General features: G+C 41.0%; 1 protein-coding gene across 3 annotated transcripts in view; it reads right to left on the bottom strand.

Annotated features, from left to right (window-relative positions):
• The window catches only part of SECISBP2 (SECIS binding protein 2), a 57,904-nt gene extending 41,173 nt beyond the window's left edge, over nt 1-16,731 (bottom strand). Inside the window, exons 1-7 of one of the 3 annotated variants that reach the window (XM_073344908.2) lie at nt 16,579-16,731; nt 13,425-13,561; nt 10,737-10,998; nt 6,014-6,140; nt 5,331-5,566; nt 3,498-3,579; nt 513-679 (exon numbers count right to left, since the gene is read on the bottom strand). In XM_073344908.2, coding sequence (XP_073201009.1) covers nt 513-679; nt 3,498-3,579; nt 5,331-5,566; nt 6,014-6,140; nt 10,737-10,998; nt 13,425-13,561; nt 16,579-16,614 — 1,047 coding nt within the window. In that variant the 5' untranslated portion in view covers nt 16,615-16,731. The remainder of the gene's footprint in view (nt 1-512; nt 680-3,497; nt 3,580-5,330; nt 5,567-6,013; nt 6,141-10,736; nt 10,999-13,424; nt 13,562-16,578) is intronic. The other 2 variants (XM_073344907.2, XM_073344906.2) reach the window with 2 other exon arrangements.
• Nucleotides 16,732-21,101: the final 4,370 nt, after the last annotated feature.

The following is a 21,101-nucleotide window of genomic DNA, read 5'->3' on the forward strand; positions in this document are numbered from 1 at the left end:
TGGGCAGAAAACATTTCTCCTAAAAGAGGACATGTTTCAACTTTAACTTTTGAAGACAGCAAGATGTGGAAGAAGTGTAATTTAAAATTATGGACAACACTTCTAACAAACAGCGTAAAATTACACCTAAACTACCTTAGCAAAGAGGCATTTGGTTTACAGATACTATAAAAAAAAGCCATTAAATGTGTCAATGGATGATGTTGGGGTTCTCAAACTTCGCTGAACCAAGAAGACAGACTGAAGCCTGAGCCCACCTGAGCTCTGCCGTTCTGGGCAGGGGTACCAAAGCCAAAGCCTCACTGTCCCAGGTGGGGGGGGGCCAAAGTCAAAGCCTAAAGGGCTTTAGCCCCAGTCGGTGGGGCTCAGGCTTCAGCCCCAGCCCCCGGAAAGTCTAATGCCAGCCCTGGCAACCTCATTAAAACAGGGTTACAACCCACTTTGGGTTCCTGACCCACAGTTTGAGAACCACTGTAAGATCAATGGAGTGTAACAGACAATTCTCTGAATACCTTACTATTTGCCTGAACATCTGGTTTTTCTTTGCTGCAAGAATGGTTATTGGAAATAAGTTCAGAGGCTGGTGAGGAAACAACTCTCTTTGGAGCCTGCGATAGTATGGTGGCCTGTGATAAATGTGACTGCGTGGAGTAAGGTGCAGATGTCGGAGGAAGGGCTGCTGGAAAGAAAAAAAATATTCAGAGCTATTTAAAGGTAAATTATTTCACAAGATACTTAATATTTAAAAGGTTTAGGAATTAATCAAATACTACCACGTCTACAGTTAGTGACAAGGTATTCTGAATGTTTTTAATTTAGTTTCTTTGACTGCTGTTCAAATTAGTTACTTGGCAGCTAGAGAGCAAAGTGTTTCCTTACTACATTTTTCCTCCACTGGGCATGCATACTTCTTTGTTGTTATGCAGATCGTGGGCTTTGACATTAATTTTTATTTACAAAAGAGAACTGAAAATTAAGTTTTGGGAAAACAACTGCAGTTAAATGCAAGAGGACCCCCCCTCCGAACTATTCTAGGCTCAAGTGTTCGATTTAAAAAAAAAACAAAAAAAAAAACAAAACTATAAACAGCCACCATAAAGCCAAAATGAGAAACCGAACACCCCAACATAACTCTGTTTTAAATACCACCTCATCACCCCTTACCCCACAATAGCCCTGATAAAGAAATAAGGTTCAAGAGTGCCCTGAGAGTCAAAGAGAAGTAGGAATCCTCACACTAAGAACCTCCTGCCAGCAGCTCCCTTCTCCCACTCACTCAAACTACCAATACTACCTCAGTCTTATCTGGGCTGAACTTCAGCCAGCTAGCTCTTATCCATGTCCCAACCATATCAATGTTGTATACAGTATTGATGTAGTTGTGTCAGTCCCAGGATATTAGAGAGATAAGGTGGGTGAGGCAATATCCTTTATTGGACCAACTTCTGTTGGTGAGAGACACAAGGGGCATGGCTACGTTGGAAACTTCGAAGCGCTGTTGTGGGAAGGCTCCCGCAGCAGCACTTTGAAGTGAGAGTGTGGTCGCACGCAACTGCAAGCGCTCCTGGTAATCCACCTCCATAAGGAGATTAGCTCCGAGAGCTGCCAGTGCTTGAAGCCTCTCTACACTAGCGCTTTAAAGCGCTCACACTTGCTGCACTCAGGGGGGTGATTTTGCATACCCCTGAGCCAGCAAGTTAGAGCGCTATAAAATGTAAGCATAGACAAGTCCAAGCTTTCAAGCCACACAGCTCTGTGTGGTTCGAAAGCTTCTCTCTCTCACCAACAGAAATTGGTCCAATAAACATTACCATCTTACCTCCCTTGTCTACCCTACTATACCAAGACATTTGAACAGATATCTTGACAGCACTGGCTGGGCTGGGCGAGAGCAACTCAAACCCTTCAACTGCCTTCCATAATAGGCAACACTTACCTATTCAATAGAGGAGAGACAACATGGACCATAAGAACAAAATTACCCATCTACTCCTGCTGGGGTTCAGAGACAAGGCATCAACACCTCACAATCAATGGATCAAAGGCAGAGATAGATTTAATATCAGCATAGACATGAGTTCATCTAGTAGTGCTACCAGTTCCTGTGCTCAAGTCTGTACTGAGATTGCATCAAGGAGATCTGAGGCAGCCATATATTCAGAACTGTCTTGCCACAATACTGGATGATACTGCTGATAGTTGGCTATTTCTTTAGCAGAAGCTAGCATTCTATTCTCCCTAAAGTAGGCACTGATGACCTCTGCCAATAAATTGAGCCAGATTTTTCATCCTGGCCTTCAGCCAGCAAGGAACACGAGTCCAGAGCACAGCTCATGACAAAAAAGTATTCACAACACTTCTGCCATCTCGGGGGGGGGGGGGGGGAAGGGAGAAGGGAAGAGAGAGAGACTGTCCCAAATTCAAGCAGCGAAGACCTTGCATTTCTCCTCTCAAGACACTGCCCTGCAGCCACAGAAACAGACAGTGAAGTCTGAATTGGATCCATTTTATCTGCAAGACAGCATGAAATATACTTGTAATGGCAAGGACTCAGCCAGCCAGTGAAAGAAGACAGCTACTAACAACCAGGTAGTCAACCACTCAAAACAAGTTTGCTTATCAAGGTTTACTAAATGTTGTTAAGGGTACTTGTAATTTGCTACTGATCTTTTTTTTAATAGAAAGCAAAGCTCTAAACTTGGAGTACTCTTAACATCAGAAGTCAAAGATCACTAGACTTCAAATACTTCAATACCTGATAATTTCTCTTAATTAAAAAAAAAAAAAAAAAGCAGCAGCACAGGAATAAGTACATCAGCACTACTCTTTAAACGTCCATGACATCACAGACAAAAATGGGACAATTAGCTTGTGAATTCTATATACACCCGTTAACAACTTGCGGTTAATTGAGAGAGCAGATATTTATGCTGCAATACAAATGGATATAGTTTTGAAACATAAAAACTGATACATTACCATAAAATATTCTTAACCCTACAAGATAAGCTTATACATAAAATCTGAGGAGACCTAAGCCCTAAAAGAAAAATGAATGCATTTTCAATGCAAAGTGGTTTGCTAAGAACAATTTTCCTTTTGCCATTTTTGCTTTTTAAAAGTGAATTTTTAACTTTAAACCTAGAGATCTGCTACAAACTAAGAACTCTCGCTGCATTAGAAATCCATTATTTACATATATTTTGGAAGTAGTTTGTGATAAGTCAAGATATTTACATAGCAATTAAAACAATTACTCAAGTTAAGTGTCCCCTCAAGCCACACAGACACTTCAGTGAAGGAGAAATTGGTTTCAAGTTTGCTTCATTATCTCTCACTGGTTAGTTTTCACATTGTAGGTTTTTATTTTTAAAACGTGCACATTTATTTTATTCTCAAGAAGCATTCAGCACTACTGTAACTTTTATATTAAGGAGATGCAGAGTCAATTCAAACCCAATAAGTGGCAGATATTTTGGGGTTTCTCCAGCACTTACCTCTAGTATCAAGTGAAGAGGAAACTGAACCTGCTTCTGTATAAATTTTTGATACAGCTTTCTTTTCCATGGAAGCTTCATTCTACAAAGCAACAACATATTGTTTTGTATTCTTAAATACAGAAGACTCCCAAATGTACATAACTTTTTAGACTCATCTGGAACAGAATCACTGGGCCCGATTATATTCTGCAACTATACCAAGACCCTTTTATACCATTCAATTAGTAAAAAAGCATCTTTAAAAGGGGGTAGAAATGGCACCCTGAGAATACCTCCTGCCAGTGGAGATCTGGCATAAAAGGTTCCATGACACTCCTGCTCTCAGGCTCCAGCAATTATGTGAACGAAATGCAAATCAGAACACAGACTTACTTTACTTTAGCAATAAAAATGAGATGCAGAGCATTTCCTGGTAATTAATGACTGGCTGAAGCTGATGCCAGTTAGTCATTAATCGACAGGCAATGCCTTGCACAGAGGTGGTGGTTGTTGCCTTATTTCCCCCCCCCCCGCCCCCGCGTAAGAAAGTAGCTGGAGGGAACAAGGAGGGGATGAGCTACTGAAGCATCTTACTATGATAGATTCAACTTATTAGCAACTTTTTGCTGGCACCTGAGGGGTTGCTGTTATCCATCAGTTGCTAATAAGTAGGACTGTCAATTAATGGCTGTTAACTCATGAGCTTAACTAAAAAAATCAGTTGAGATTAAAAAAATTAATCATGATTAATCACACTTTTAACTGCACTGTTAAACAACAGAATACCAATTTAAATTTATTAAATAAATATTTTGGATTTTTTTTTTACATTTTCATATATTGTATTCTGTGTTGTAACTGAAATCAAAGTGTATATTATTTTTTATTAAAAATATTTTCAGTGTAAAAATGATAAACAAAAGAAATAGTATTTTTCAATTCATCTCATACAAGTACTGTAGTGCAATCTTTGTCATGAAAGTGTAACTTACAAATGTAGATTTTTTTCTGTTACATAACTGCAGTCAAAAACAAAACAATGTAGGTGCTGAAGTTTTACAAGTCAACTCAGTCCTACTTCTTGTTCAGCCAATCATTAAGACAAACAAGTTTGTTTACAGTGGAGAGAATGCTGCCCGCTTCTTATTTACAATGTCACCAGAAAGTGAGAACAGGCATTTGCATGGCACTTTTGTAGTGGCATTGCAAGGTATTTACGTGCAGATATGCTAAATATTCATATGCCCCTTCATGCTTTGGCCACCATTCTAGAGGACGTGCTTCCATACTGATAACGCTCGTTAAAAAAATAATGCATTAATTAAATTTGTGACCGAACTCCTTGGGGGAGAATTACATAAGAACGTAAGAATGGCCATACTGGGTCAAACCAAAGGTCCATCAAGCCCAGTATCCTGTCCTCTAACAGTGGCCAATGGCAGGTGCCACAAACGGAATGAACAGACAGGTTATCATCAAGTGATCCATGCCTTGTAACCGAGTCCCAGCTTCTGGTAAACAGAGGCTAGGGACACCATTCCTGCCCATCCTGGCTAATAGGTCCATCGATGGACCTATCTTCCATGGATTTATCTAGCTCCCTTTTGAACCCTGTTATAGTACTGGCTTTCAAAACACCCTCTGGCAAGGAGTTCCAGAGGTTGACAGTGCATTGTGTGAAAAAATACTTCGTGTTTGTTTTTAAACTGCTACCTATTAATTTCATTTGGCAGCCCCTTGTTCTTGTATTACTTAATCACCCTACTGATGACACAAGTGGTTTAATGAATCACTAAACAAGTCATTTTATGAAATACTCTACAAGGCTCCAAAGTACAAACATCAACTAACCTCTGTGGTCACCAAAGCAGAAGTCTGTGTTCTCACTGGTTGTCTCAAGAGTGCAGTATTGCCTTCAGTTGAGCATAACGGTCCCCATTTATGTTTTTGTAGGTCCACTACATCATTGTTTCCCAGACTCTGCAACTTAGGGAAATCCGAAAGGGTAACTTCAAAAGCAGGTTTTGGAAGAGACTCGGTTTTTGGAATCTGTTTTGATTTCCAGTTCATGGCTTTATGAGACCTGTCTAATTAAAACATGTAAAGTCAAAGAAGCCAACTATCACTAAATTATACCCAGATTTTTATGTCACCTCAAATGTCATGATATCCAAGCACACTGATTGTAATAGAATAGTTTTAGGTCAACGATATCTCATTTTGAAGATATTGGTACACTAATCATTATAATAAAGATGCAGAAAGAATAATTTAACAGTGAACCTAGGAGAAGTTGCTTGCCTAGGAAGTTCTTCATATCAATCTACCTTATGTTGTGGAGTCAGCAAATAAGGTTATTCATGGTCCTCTCTCAAAAAGGGAGTCACTCGAAGAAGTATTCTCCCCATACCCCTTGACTTGGCACCTCGAGATTCAGAAACATATAGTCACACTAAACTAGAAACTACTAAATAATTAACAATTATAATTTCTACTGCATATATTTTAACTAAGCCACATATTAGCACCTGTACCTGGTTTCAAAGCATCTCTGCCGTACACAGAAGTAAGAAGTGAACTTCTATTTGCTGTTCTGTCTGATGACTCACTTCCATCAAGCCTTTTATTGCCCAATTTCTGCTCATCGCCTTTTGATCTCCTCTGTAAGAAACAATGAATTGGCAATTGAATAAGAAACAATTGAATAAATGAAAACCTTTCCGGAAGATTTTTTAGTTACACTTGGTCAGATCACTATATTTCCATTACCATAACTTAAGTTATACTTAACTAGAATAACCTTAAGAGTTTGGACTTTAAATTAGTACTAAAATAACCAACACAGTTTGAGGACCAATAAAAATCAGAGGAACTTCTTAGATTATTAAATCTGATTTACATTTTGTTATTTCTGCTATTTAGTTTTTGCATGTCTCACAGTTTGGACAACAAAACTACATTAGTCCACTTATTTGTAATCAATTGGACCTTGAGGTTCTCATGACACTTCATGCTAATGCATACTTAGGCTCTGATCCTGCAACTGTATCTACATGGGTGGGCTACCGCACAAAGACAGGGTTTTACTGGAGTCAGCAGGGCTCAGCACTGGCGCAAGAGGCCAGCTATGTGGATGCAAAAAGAAAAGGAGTACTTGTGGCACCTTAGAGACTAACCAATTTATTTGAGCATGAGCTTCCACAGTATGCATCCGATGAAGTGATCTGTAGCTCACGAAAGCTCATGCTCAAATAAATTGGTTAGTCTCTAAGGTGCCACAAGTACTCCTTTTCTTTTTGCGAATACAGACTAACACGGCTGTTACTCTGAAAGCTATGTGGATGCAATTTCAGGACAGGCAGTCTGAGTTGCATGCTGCCTGCAAAACTGCTAACCTAACAAGTTCAAAAATCACAACAGACCAAAATCATCAAGAGAATGGCTTAACATCATGCTGTTTTGTGGCAGTTTTTCTTTGGTTTTTTAAAACATGTGTAAACTTTTTTGGGGACTTGCCTTCCTTCCTCAGGATTTCAGGAAATTCATCTTAAAATGCACAAATAAAAAATCTCCATAGACTGGAAGACTGCCTCCATTTTTCTTTCATTGATGGGGGCATCCTTCTCCAAACACTAATCTCAGCTCCCTCCTCTATGCCTTCCCTTCTGTAGGCCCTTCCCTCCAATGGGTACCTCGCTCTACTTCAGCTGGCCATTGCCCTGTCCTGCTCCACTCAAGGACATAGTCCCCTGCTCAACACCTTTTTCACCATCCATGGAGAGTGGCTCTGCTCAGCTCTCCTTCTACCAAAGCACTACCTCTGACTCCTGCCAATCTCTGTCCCCCAGACTCTTGATACTGCTGCAGTCCACCTTCTTCTCCCTTCCATATTTCCCTTGCCAATTCTTAAGAGTGTGCAGCAGAGTTGACTTCCTGCAGGGAAAGGGAACCATACACACTCTTTGGATCACCTTTACACCTCTTGGTCCCCCACTTTACTATCCTTGCTCACCTGCTTCTCCACTTGTCTCACAGATTACATGTCCCATGCTTGTTACAGTGAGAGTTGGTCAGAAAAATGTCGATTTTGTGGTCTGAATCATTTCCCCGAATCTAGAGTCAGCATTTTAGGGTCCACAGCAGCTCTGCAGAAAACTGTCTGCAACCCCCTGGAGTCGTGGCTTGAGTTTCCAGAGTCTGCAGCTCCAGGGCAGCCCTGGAAGACCCAGCTGAGCCAGGGTTTGCATGACTTCTAGGCTCTTAGCTCTGCATCAGAGAGCCTGGAAACTATGGGACAGGCTTAGCAAGCTGGTCAGTTGACCTGCTTTTATTAACCATGGTCAAATATTCCAGTGATGCCTTGATGTAGGCAGCGGCCTAGCATCTGGTGCCATTCTTTCATTTTTTTAGAACTTGATTTCATTGTGTTTTGCATTTTTCCGAGTTAAAACAACTCATTTAAGTAACTTGTTTTTTGCAATTAGGGATAAGACTCTAAGGCTAAGTCTAGGCCTACTGGAGACCATAAAGTCTTACTCTTTTCATTACTGTTCCAATAAATTACTGCTTTAAATATTTGACGAGTTATTTTTGGACTGGTCAAATGCCCACCCTACCATGGGAGCCCCATCTTGACCTGGGACTCAGCTCCTGGCTCTGCAGCAGGGAGTCTGCAGGCCTGAGAACTCCAACTCAAGCCAGGGATCTTAGAGCTTCCAGCTTCACTGCCTCAGACCCAGAAGCCTAGATGCCCGGGGTCAGCATCCCAGGGTCTATGGCAGTGGTGCCATGTGGACTGTCCAAGCAGGGCTGGGAATCTGGAAGCCCTAGGCAATATGCATGGTGGGGCTGTTTGGGAGCCAGGGAGCACCAGCAGCTGCTGAGAGAAAATGACATTCTTATCATTTTCACCACTGCTATTGCTCTGCTGCAGTAGCTGAAATTGAAAAGAATGCTAATTTCACTTAGCAACTGCCAGTGCTGGGAAGCAAGTTTCTTTTTGGAAACATGGTGTGGTGGTATTTTCTGAAACTAAATTTTTTCAAGTTTTTGGGTGAGAAAAATTTCAATCTCAGTCGAAAAACATTTCAGATTTTTTGGTTTGGCCTCCAAACCAGAAAAATCGATTATTTGCTTAGCTCTAGTTACAGTGAGCACAAGTAAGGAAATAGAGATTCGTTTTGCAGGTCAAAAAAAGAGAGCAGCAGCCTATGCTGGTGGCAGCTGGAACGGATATCCAAACCCCGCTATTTAGTCTCCTACCTGTGGCCTTTGATGGATGCAGCAAGAACTGCAGTATCTCTTTAACCTCAGTCAGAAACCTTGAGATACCCACCAAGAATTTCTGGCGATATGGTAAGAGGACAATTTTAATGCCACAAAAGAAGTGGCAACTCACAAAAATACTGGGAGAATTGACAACTCAGTTCAGAGACGTGTTTATTTGTTCAAATATATATTACTCCTTGGGGAATTCTGCACCACCGTGCAAGTGCAGAATTAATGTCCACCACAGATTTTTCCTCCTGCAGAAGAACTGATTCTGACAAGGAGGCTAAGGGAAGCCATGAAAGGGGTTGCACTATAATTAAACCTTTCACCCACCAGGGTCTGATGTGGTGCCAGAAGAGAGAGCAACTGGCTCATAGGCCAGAGGCTGCCTTCCTCACAGCACCCTGCCCACAGAGCCAGGTAATCAGGCATGAGGCATGGGGGAGGGTGAACAGAGCAGGGCACACAGGGCTGCTGGGAGGCTCACTCAGACTGGGATTCAGAAAGGCTAGTGGTGGGAACAGACTGGGGTTGAGACACGGAAGCTAGTGGGGTAACAACATTGAACCAGGAGCTGAATGTGAGTGGGGGTGAGGGGCCATATGCAGATATGCCTGGCTAAATGGAGGTACTGGGACAGGGCAGATGTACCTGACTGAATGGGAGAGGCTAGGGGTCAGCCAGGGTCTGCATGGGGGAGGCTCCCTAACAATCCCCCGCCCTCCCAAAACCCACCAAAAAAAACAAAACCAAAAAAAAAACCTGTTCCATACTACTCCCACCCAACGAGGCTCCAGGTTCACTTCCTGCCTCTTTCCCAGCAACTCAGCTCCTCCGTTACCCTGACTCCCCCAAGCTTTTGTACTACTTCTGAGGGGTGCAGGAAATACATTTCTGTATCACAGTTTAAATGAACTATTACTCACAGTTCTGTATTAGTATGCCTAGTAAGGAATCTATTTGTCAGAAAACATTTCCTGAATCCTTTTTGGGGTCTGTATTGTTAGATGTACTTGACGACAGGTATTTTGAAATAAATTAAACTAATTGAAACTGGCTTGATTATATTGTGTTATTTTGACAAATAAAAGATGTGGAATTTTAAAATATTGTGCATACTTGAATTGTAAGAGTTTCATAGAAATACTTCTACTGGTCTTCGATTCTGTAAAAAAAAAAAAATCTTGCTGCTACAAAAATCTAAATCTAGTCTATATTACTGCTAATAACATCTCTCTAAATGCTAAAGGAGGACTTGTGGCACCTTAGAGACTAACCAATTTATTTGAGCATGAGCTTTCGTGAGCTACAGCTCACTTCATCGGATGCATACCGTGGAAACTGCACAGCCTATTTCCCCTTGTTTTTTCCTAACCCTCCCCCCCCAGACGTTCTGGTTAAACTTGGATTTAAACTTGGAGAGTCGTCAGTTTGGATGAGCTATTGCCAGCAGGAGAGTGAGTTTGTGTGTGTGTCCCCAGAAAAAAAAAGGGGGGGGGGTAAGAGAACCTGGATTTGTGCAGGAAATGGCCCACCTTGATTATCATGCACATTGTGAAGAGAGCTGTCACTTTGGATGGGCTATTACCAGCAGGAGAGTGAGTTTGTGTGTGTGGGGGGGGGGGGTGGAGGGTGAGAAAATCTGGATTTGTGCTGGAAATGGCCCAACTTGATGATCACTTTAGATAAGCTATTACCAGCAGGACAGTGGGGTGGGAGGAGGTATTGTTTCATGATCTCTGTGTGTATATAATGTCTGCTGCAGTTTCCACGGTATGCATCCGATGAAGTGAGCTATAGCTCACGAAAGCTCATGCTCAAATAAATTGGTTAGTCTCTAAGGTGCCACAAGTCCTCCTTTTCTTTTTGCAAATACAGACTAACACGGCTGTTACTCTGAAACCTCTCTAAATGCTGTTGTAGTAGCAATAGTGAACAAATAGTGATTATTCATTTTAAAGCTCACAGAAGAGGTTATTCACCTACCTTAGAAGTCTTTCTAGTCTCCTGTCTGACTGGACAAATTTGTTCGGCACATTCATTAACTATCCTGGAATGACTGTAGTGTTGAGAGTTGTTATAATTACACCGTGCACTGGCTAGTGAGTACATATTTGGTGCAGCATCGGATGAAGACAGCGAGCTGGAGTATTCACCAAGTGGAGTATATCCCATAACGCTACCAGATATATATTGAGAAAGAGATGAAGCACCATTCCAGGACACATCTTCTGCACACATCTGTGGCCTAAATAAATACACCATTCCTTAGTTGAAGATTTTGTTCAATATCAAGGCAGGCATAATATTTTGCAAGAAAAGCATTGTCCATAATTTCAATTAAGTATTTACTCACTGCTTTCTAGATAAGAGTTTTAACTATAAAATTCAAGTTTTTCCTCAAACATGATTAAAATATTAATGTTTCTCTCCTTTTTACAGTTAAACTTTTATAATGGTTATTTAAAATTCAAAAACCACAATGATTCTACCTATAAAATATTTGTTACTGAGTTTCAAAACTATTCTGCTTTACTTAAAGTTATACTTCCCTATTTCAGCTTTAACAGTTGATGGAAAGTTCTTTATTATTTTGCCAGACTTCCTTGTGGTAAAGAGTGAGCTTAAACTAAAAGACAGAGAGGACTGAAAGTGTAATACAACTAAGAGATGTGTGCGAATGCACTTCGCTACAATAAAAGGAATATGAAGTACTGAAACTTCTTTTAAAATACAGTTTAAAAACAGGAGTATAAATATAGTACTCTGTAGGACAGAATTTATCCCAATAAAACACTATAGTAAAAGGTGCTTAGATCAGTGGTTCCCAAACTTGTTCCGCCACTTGTGCAAGGAAAGCCCCTGCCGGGCCGAGCTGGTTTGTTTACCTGCCGCATCCGCAGGTTCGGCCAATCACGGCTCCCAGTGGCCGCGGTTTGCTGCTCCAGGCCAATGGGAGCTGCTGGAAGCGGCGGCCAGTTTGTCTCTCAGCCCGCGCCACTTCCAGCAGCTCCCATTGGCCTGGAGCAGCAAACCGCGGCCACTCGGAGCTGCGATCGGCCGAACCTGTGGACGCGGCAGGTAAATAAACTGGCTCGGCCCGGCAGGGGCTTTCCCTGCCCAAGTGGAGGAACAAGTTTGGGAACCACTGGCTTAGATGGTAGATATTTGGGTTGTGCTTAGTGGCTAAAGGAAGCCTTAAATACAACTTGCGCAAATTCAACGTATCTGAAAGTTTAAAAAAAAAAAAGAGGAAAAGGAAACATTTTCTAAATTGATATCAGTAAGGGCTCCACCACCCAGATCATGCCAAATTCTAAGCGGGCCTCTGAAAGTGAAGACACATTTCCCACAGAAATTACATTTACAGATGTAAAGTGAACAGCTAGTGGTGACAGTCTCAATTTGAGCAAACAAATGTTAGCTTATGCATATCCAATTTTAAAAACCAGTTTAGTGTGGCCAGAGTTTATAAGCCTGATGTTTTCCTATTTTCATATATCTGTTCAATTCTGTAATAAGCAGATACTTCAGATATGCAATACAAAAGAAGAAATGCTCTCTCTCTGGTAGTAAGAGTTGTTTTGACTTCAGCCTATCCTAATTTATATGGAGAAATATGCACAATAGTGTATCAACCATTAACCTTCATTTTCTGACTTAAGTCCCCAACAATGCAACCTTAATCACAATATTGGTGCTTCTCACTATGTCTTTAATTATATTATATTCTGTCATAAATCAGACTTCAATTCAGCTCATCATTAAATGGATCAGAACAATCCAAAATACAGGCTGCATACAAAGGAAATGTTGTCACAATTCTGAGATCGCCCGTGGGAAAAGTCAGTTAAGGCATAAAAAAAAAGAACACAATCTTTGGGGTTTTTTTAAGGCAATAAATGAGTTGCAGGACACTGCAATTATGCCTAAAATGAAACCAATGCTTACCATTCTGAGAAACTAATAAAAAAGTTAGGACACTTACTGAATATCAAACCCAACCCTTCTAATTGTTGTTTTTTTCTTATCCTAATATACAGCATTAACAATCCATTTAGTAAAATCTACTTTTGGAAATCCTGAAAACTGCTACATTGAAAATAGATTTGTTTGGGGTTTTTTTGCAAGTGTATCTTATTCTTACTAGGTTTACCTTTTAAAATAAGTTGTTTTTTTGTTTGTTTGGTTTTTTTTGGGTGGGGGGGAGAGCACCAAGGAAGGACCGTGAAGATTCCTTATATCTAGAAGGAAGGCATTTGGAGAGGCTCCCCCTTCCCCATTCTCAAGGGTCCTCCCTTCCCCTTCTATACATAGGCTATTATATGGATGGGAGAAACAATAGCTATCATTCTTCTACCCCAGGACTGAATGTGATTCCTTCCAGAGCCAAACACCACATCTGAATCAGCTAGATTAGGCACTGCAGAGCAACACGACTCTTCCTTGTCCTTCTCTAGTGACTCCACAATACCAGGTCTTTGGGATCAACAACCTAGGTACCAAATCTGTATCACTCAGAGAGCAATGTAGAAGTCTAAACCATTGGGCAAGCACTACTACAGTTAGAAGAATTAAAGCATTAGAGGCTCCTACTGCAATTTTGAAAAAGTAGTCAAAGTCAAGGCACTAGAAGGTTAAAATTACCCATATGAGATTCAGAAAAATACATACTTATCCACAGATTGTTCCTGAACACATGGGTAGTATGTAGTAGGAAAGACGCATGCTTCTGAGGGTTCTGACCATGCCACAGTGACTGTCGTGTATTTTGGGACAAACGGTTTGACATCTGCTGAGAACCTGAAGCCCTGAGAAACAAAATGTTTTTTGGATACATGCATTTTGAGATGAACCAAAAGTAAGTGGGGTAGAGGGGAACCAACCTTTTCTCTGGGAGAGCAAAACTGCACAAGAAAGAGCTAGTTTGTTCACTTGTTCTAATAATAATACTAATAGCTGTGAAACAACAAAATTCTCAGAAGGAAAGTGAAGGGGAAAACAATAAACAGCAAAGATTTGATTGCTTTGGAAAGTTATTTCCACATAATGCCTACATTTAACAGAAAATACACAAAAGAAAGCTACATTACAAAAATGCTAGGATCCTGCTTAACATGTGAGATGCAAAAATAAGAATATTCCATTTTCAGATTATACTGATTAAGTGACTAATCATCTCAGCAGATTATTAGCATTATTGTAAAAGCTGTCTCCAAAGGTACAGTAAGTGTGACTGACTATAAGCATACTTTTTAAAAAATATGGATCAAACATTAAATTCTACATCTTTTTAATGAGATTGTCACAGCACTAATATATTCATATTGACATGCCCAATTTTGGAGGTGTTCCACATGCTGGACTACTACTGCCTTCAAGAGGCCTTCTGAATGTAAAGGAGGCTCCAAAGTTAAAACCAGAATGTATTTATTGATGTTACTTGTTGCTTGCACTTCATAGTTTGTGCTTGGACAAAGTACTATTTCATAATTCCATTCATTCTAATACATGCAGTAAGTCATTTTAAAGCTGATTATATAGGTCTTCATAACTAAGACAGTGGCATAACTTGCTTTATTAGTTCTCATTGTTAAAGCAGTAAAACAAAGTCAACTTCATGAACTGCTGTATCCATGCAAGGGCACATGGAGACTTGTTTATATAAATGTTTCACTGACAGTAATTTCAGTGTTTAGAATGCACATGAGCACCCTCTTGTGGTTAAGTGTGCACCTGGAAATTTGAGGATTAAGGCTTTTACAACCCAACAGATAATATGGATTCTTGGCTTCATGGGTTTGTCAGGAAGTGTGTCCACTTCAACTGTTGTCAAATGTATCCTGGCCATTTAAATACAAAATATAGATTGCATTGGTGAGAAACAGGACATGAAATATGTACACACGAGTATAAAAACAAATCCAAGTTATTTTTGGAGTTAAAGCTTAGTTACCAGACAAATGAATAAGGCATAAATAATACCAACCATAACAATACTTTTAATTTGGGTTGATCATTAATTTTAAGAACATCTTAGTCTGACTGGGAGATCTCTATGGAATCTAGTGCCATATTGGTTATATATGTACATTTTATATTTGACACACAACCTAGGGGGCATTATTCACAGAATGAATGTAATAGAAGACTATCCCATAGCATAGCTGACTCTTAAAAGTAATGGGTTCCTTTCATACATATTCTCTCTCTCTCACACACACACACACTTCACCATGCCTACAGTGTGTTTACTCTCTTAACATGAGATTTTGGTTCTTAAGGTACTGGTGCAATATATTCACTGAATGCTTATTCAAATACATTTCCTGCTGATAATGCTGTAATGGTAAAAAGACTGATTTTAGTCAAAGAACTTGAAGCATTCTAAAGCAGTTTCCTTTAAGTATGCTCTTAATATTGTATATACTTCTCTGAATTACTTGCTTCTCTCCTCCACAAGTATCTGACAAAAATAACTATTTCAGGGCTTTGGGAGAAAAGTATATTTCACATATAGATCAGCACGTACAATTTAGTTTCCTATGCTGCCCAAAATACTCACAAAAGGTTTTTAATTCTTTGGGATAATTAGAACAAACACCATCTTTAAAAATTAATAAGATGTTTCAGTTACTACATAAGCTCCTGACTCTCCTACTTATTTGTGGTTTCATAAATATATATTCCTTTTCATAAAAGTTTCTCTCTTCCTTGATGTTGCGTGAAAGGCTCACACAAACAACAGAGTCTTGATTCTGTAAAGGCTTATGCACGTATTTAAGTTTTTGCAGGACTGACATCTCAATCCTGCAACTGGATCTGAGGAGGCAGACCCCAACGCCTATGCAGAGAGCCATAGAGGTCAACAGTTGCATGGATCCAGCTGCAGAATCAGGGACAAACACTACTGGGACTAATCAGGAGTAAAATTACAACACGGCTGCTACTCTGAAACCTGTCATACATGCTTGAGCGTTTGCAGAATCAATTAAACCCATTCCCAAGCAACACCAGCTACGCAGAAAAGAGCCATTTCTTTACACCAGAATAAGATTGTTCACACAGGAGGTTATACCAGTAGATCTATATGCACACTTTAGCTTACACCAGTATAACTTTCCCATATAGACAAGTTCTAAGACTTCACAAAGAAAGTGTGAAACTTATGACAGGCAAAGGACCTGCCTCTCCCACTGCAATCAGAGCCATATATAAGCAAATCCCTACACCTGGACATGGCTCTGCACACACACAGAGCTCACCTGCACGGATCTGATTGTAAGATCAAGGCTAAACAACTGTTAAAAGCACAAGAAAAACTTAAAGACAAGGTATCTCCCTGACCCGGCTCCCTTTCAGCTGCAGTAATACCGGTGGAGTACTTGCAGCAACAGCAGGTAAAGTATTTTCAGACCAAAAGTATCATTTCAAGTTGATGGTCCCTTTAAAAAGAAAGCCACTGGACTCAAAGGCCAGTTCGGAGCCCCTTAGCCCGTCCCACGCAGGGCCAAGGCTGAGGCCGCCGCTGCTTCCCCCCCCCCCCGCCCCAGGGCAGAGCTGCAGAGCACACGAGTCCGCAGGGCAGTCCAGCGCCGGGGGAGGTTTCCACCCGGCTCCCCGTGCAGGACATGGACCCCCGGGGGCAGGTCCGGGCGGCTGCTCCGCGGGGATGGTTAGTGACTCTCTCGGGGGCTCCCCCGACGCCGCTGTCAGGGACTCGGGAACGGCATAGGGCGCCTCGGGGCCAGCGGTGTAACCAGGCCCCCGCTTATGTAACGGATGAGGGGGGGGGCTGCGCGGCCCAGAGCCGCCTTCCCGCCCTTACCTCGCTGGCCGTGCCCGGCTCCCGCTCCGTGGCCATGGCTGGTCGGGAAGGGCAACAGCACCGCGCGCCGCCTCTCCCCCAAACCAGCTCCCGAGTCTGACTGGCTGATGACGCCAGCCAGGTGCGTCAGAAGGGCCGCGGCGCAGCTGGTTCTACGTCACCTTCCAATCAACTGCAGCAGCGAGGGACTGACGAGGAGCCTGTTGGTCTGGTCACATGACCGCACTGCCCAACCTGCCTCCCGAGAGTTTGGAGGCGGTGCGCAAGACTGGGTGGTACTCCCTGAAGCCTCTGGGTGGCGCGCTCCTGTGCGTGTGGCTCACGGAGAGCTGCTTGTGTTATTTTGTGAAAATAATCCATTTGGAATTATGGTATTTTTGTCAGTTTTCCAGGGTTTTCCTTCTTATCTGGCTCTTGCAGTTCATGGCCAAGTAAACACTATAGTGGTATTTTGTAGACTATTATAATTTAGAAATGCTCCCTTATGTGGGATAGTATTATGTGTTAGGATATAGATATTCAGGCCTGTCTGTAAACGCCTATACTCTAAGAATTTAAGTGTATTCTTATCACTTCGCTAGTTATAGAGATATATAAGAAAGAATCAAAATCACTGTCTGTCAGTGTAAGGGCCTTCTCTTACTGTGACAGTCTGAGGCCCTGTTCTTGGGCTAAGGCCTTTGGCTAAGCTGCAGAGGCAGCCATAAGCTGAGAAGCAAACGGTCACATACTCACATTCCAAATTAGTCACATTGAAATAAGGTGCTATTGGGCTGTTAGGTACAATCCTGTCCCGATAACGCCTATCACCTCCAGAGAAAGGGAAGCACCTAGAAGATGTAAAAGGAAACTTAGTTTGATAGCATCCTGTCAGGCAAGAACTCACTTATCAATAGACACAGCTGGGAAACCCTTATGTCTTTAGAGATGTAGTTGTGAAATCTTCATTTCTGTGTTGTTCTATCATTGTAGTCCCCATTTCCCTATTGTTTGTCTGTATAATCTCTCTCTGGTTCTGTGATTGTTTGTCTGCTGTATAATTAATTTTGCTGGGTGTAAACTAATTAAGGTAGTGGGATATAATTGGTTAAATAATCATGTTACAATATGTTAGGATTGGTTAGTTAAATTTCAGGAAAATGATTGGTTAAGGTATAGCTAAGCAGAACTCAAGTTTTACTATATAGTCTGCAGTCAATCAGGAAGTAAAGGGGGGGAATGGGAAGAGGGAATTGGAATCATGTTTTGCTAAGGGGCAGAAATGGGAATGGGAAAATTGGAATCATGTTTTGCGGGGAATGGGAACAGGGACACAGGTAAGGCTCTGTGGTGTCAGAGCTGGGAAGGTGGATACTAAGGAAGGAAACTGGGATCATGCTTGCTGGAAGTTCACCCCAATAAACATCAAATTGTTTGCACTTTTGGACTTTGGGTATCATTGCTCTCTGTTCATGTGAGAAGGACCAGGGAAGTAAGTGGGCAAAGGAATAAGCCCCCTAACATTATGAACCTAGGCATTTGGTGATGTGCCCTGGAGGCAAGGGTTGGTAACACGGCATAGTTGTGTGCCTCAGTTCACCACAGATACTCTCCAATTTTATTAAAGTTGTATGCCTTTTTCATTCACTCGTTTGTTATTTAACCCCAAGATTGTTACAACCATCTGAGAACACTTTATTCCCATCAATCACTGCACAAATTAATCAGGCACCTTTCTTTCCATTTTCACCATTTCTATTTATATTTGCTTGTTTGTTTCCCCAGTACTACAGCAGTGCAGTAATAATAAAACAAGGCACCTAGAGCCAGCTAATAGGCACATGCACACAACATCTAAGGCTGCTCTTACACATAGTGAGAAAGAGAATGAGAACTTCTTAGAGTAGGGGCAACTGAAGGCCTCTCAATTTCTTCCCTCCTTCCTATTTAAAATAATAATTTTAAAAAGTGTGTGTGTGGGGGGATACTTTACACCACCACTCCCAACCACAGAGCTTTGGCCATCAAGAAAGCAAGTCTTAGAGGGATCAATGTGGTGCTATGAGTACATCAGCAATGCAAAATTCAATTTCTTGAATGGAAGTTTGTGCCCAGTACTCCCCTTTGCATATGATATTTCTGAGCAGTCTTGAACAAAGTACTTGCCAGTTGATGTGTGTGGTGTCTTCTCTCTCAAAAAAACTTGATGACTGAGTGGTGATAAACATTGCAGTGCCTAAAGTTCCACATCAAGTCAATACAGGACCCTCTTTGTCCTGTATTTCAGCAACAACAATGCAAAGATTCAAAAATTGATACAAGTGTATGATTTTGCACCAGCAACAAAACATTGTGAGGGCATCCCATAAACTTTTCATGCAAATGTCCTTTATGGCATGTAGTTAGAGCTATTTTGATTCCAGAATATTAGAGACAAGGTTGATGAAATAAAATCTTTTATTGGATCAACTTCTGTTGGTGAGATTTCAAGTTACATGGAGCTTTTCTTCAGGTACCTCTCCCAGATCTGAAGTAGAGCTTGGTGTGGCTTGAAAGCTTCTCTCTCTCTCTCACCAACAGAAGTGGTCCAATAAAAGATTTTACCTCATCCAAGTTGTCTCTTTATTTCCTTTAAAAGTTAGTAGTCACTCATCTGAAGATATGTTTTGGAAAAATTACTTACTTATAGCTGCTGTTCTCTGAATGTGTTGTCTTTGCAGCCCTCCACTGCAAGCCATGTGGGTCAGATACATGACTCCATCAAGGAAACAAGGAGAGTTTATCATCACCATTGTGAGAAGCATACACAAGCACATTTTTTACTGAGGCTGTTCCATTTTTATGACAGTTGTGTGCAACTGTGTGTTTATGATCATAAGTAAAATTTCTATTTCTTCCACAAAATCTATATCATTACTTCAAATTATTAAAAGAAGAACTGCACTAGTAGAGAGCCCATTCTCAATGTTTGTAACATGTCTGAAATATATTTCCAATGTCTGATTTACATTGAGCTAAATCAGTTAACTTATATGAAAAATAAAAAACAAGGATGACATTTTCACTCTTAGAAGGATCTCATTGTTTAAACTTTCATCATGCTTAGCATATCAGAAAGCAATGTGCTTGTATAACATGAACATAAAATACCAACATGTAATTTACAAAAGACAGCCAGCCCCAAGTTAAATCTGATATAGCCACAGGCACTTGGTATGTCTATTGACCAGTGCAAGGATAGAACTTTAAGACAATTAAGGGGACTAATTTAGAAGCGAAGAGCTCAGTGTAAGCTCAAAAACTTGTCTCTCTTGCCAACAGAAGTTGATCCCAAAATATTACCTCACCCACTTTGTCTCTCTTGTCCTGGGACCAAACACAGCTACAACATAATTAGGAAGTTACATTAATGATTTTTGAGATTCAGCTCTACAAAGTACTAACAAGATGATTCTAGCCCCGATGGCCTTATCAACCTATACCATTCTACAATCTAATGCTTTTAATCTACATACAGTTCTGAATATACTGACTGCAGTGGAACAGCCCTTACTCTATCCTATTCACCTTTCAAGGATGTATTCTCAGGCTACAGCTTATTGCACTGTGATTAAGTATTAACCATGATTCATGAGCTAAACTATTGTCAGCTAATATATTTTCCCCTCCTACACCTCCAGTAAACAGCATGGCTTGCTCATATACTTAGATTTTTGACAAATTATGCCTTCCTAAAGGGAAGCACTAATGTCAAGAGACCTTTAGGGAGAAGGCCCAGTTAGCAGTCGTTTACTTTTGACTCATGTATAATGGCATAGTAGAGAGTCAAATACCTGCACGTTGCCTAGAAATCCACAAATACAGATGCCTGAGCTGATACACCCCACTAAGATAGCCGGGGTAAGCTTACCATAGCAACTTTGATTTGGATTTACACTACATGCTGTGAAAGTGTATTGCCAGGCTTGGGTTTGAGATGGCCTAGATATAAAATTATAGCAGGAAGTTCTTCAGAAGGGAATGAGTGGTCAGAAGACAGACAGATACAACTAATACCTGAATAGCCTGGAATTTTTGCTATTCACTGAATGCAAACTCACGCAGCACAAGGCATATTTATAATCTTAAAGCCAGGACAGCCAACTGCATTCTCCAGCTGGTTTTAGTGTGATCTTCTGACTAGCTTCATCATACTAAAGTGATTTGAGAGGTGGCTCAAATAGCCTAAGCGCAGCAAAGTGATGGGGCACATTCTGTTGTGGGGCAGCAGAGCCTATATTAGCCTGTTTTGTGAAGAGATTCTTGATTCAGAGTAGTCAGCCAGCAACTGTGTCTTCCCAGAGACAGGTATTATGTCATAGAGAACTATGTCCCTGTGAAGCCACGGTTGTGGTTTTTTTCCACCTATGCAGCGATTTCATGATCAGTTTTGGACAGGTACCTCCTCCTCCACTAGTTTAGCTTTAACTCCTAAATTCTACGTAGTTGATTCCGATCCGCTAACACATAAGATTTCTTAGAAAGACTTCACAAAAGTAAATATC

Source organism: Lepidochelys kempii, chromosome 5 (assembly GCF_965140285.1).
Source record: "Lepidochelys kempii isolate rLepKem1 chromosome 5, rLepKem1.hap1, whole genome shotgun sequence".
In the NCBI taxonomy this organism is placed as follows: Eukaryota; Metazoa; Chordata; order Testudines; family Cheloniidae; genus Lepidochelys; species Lepidochelys kempii.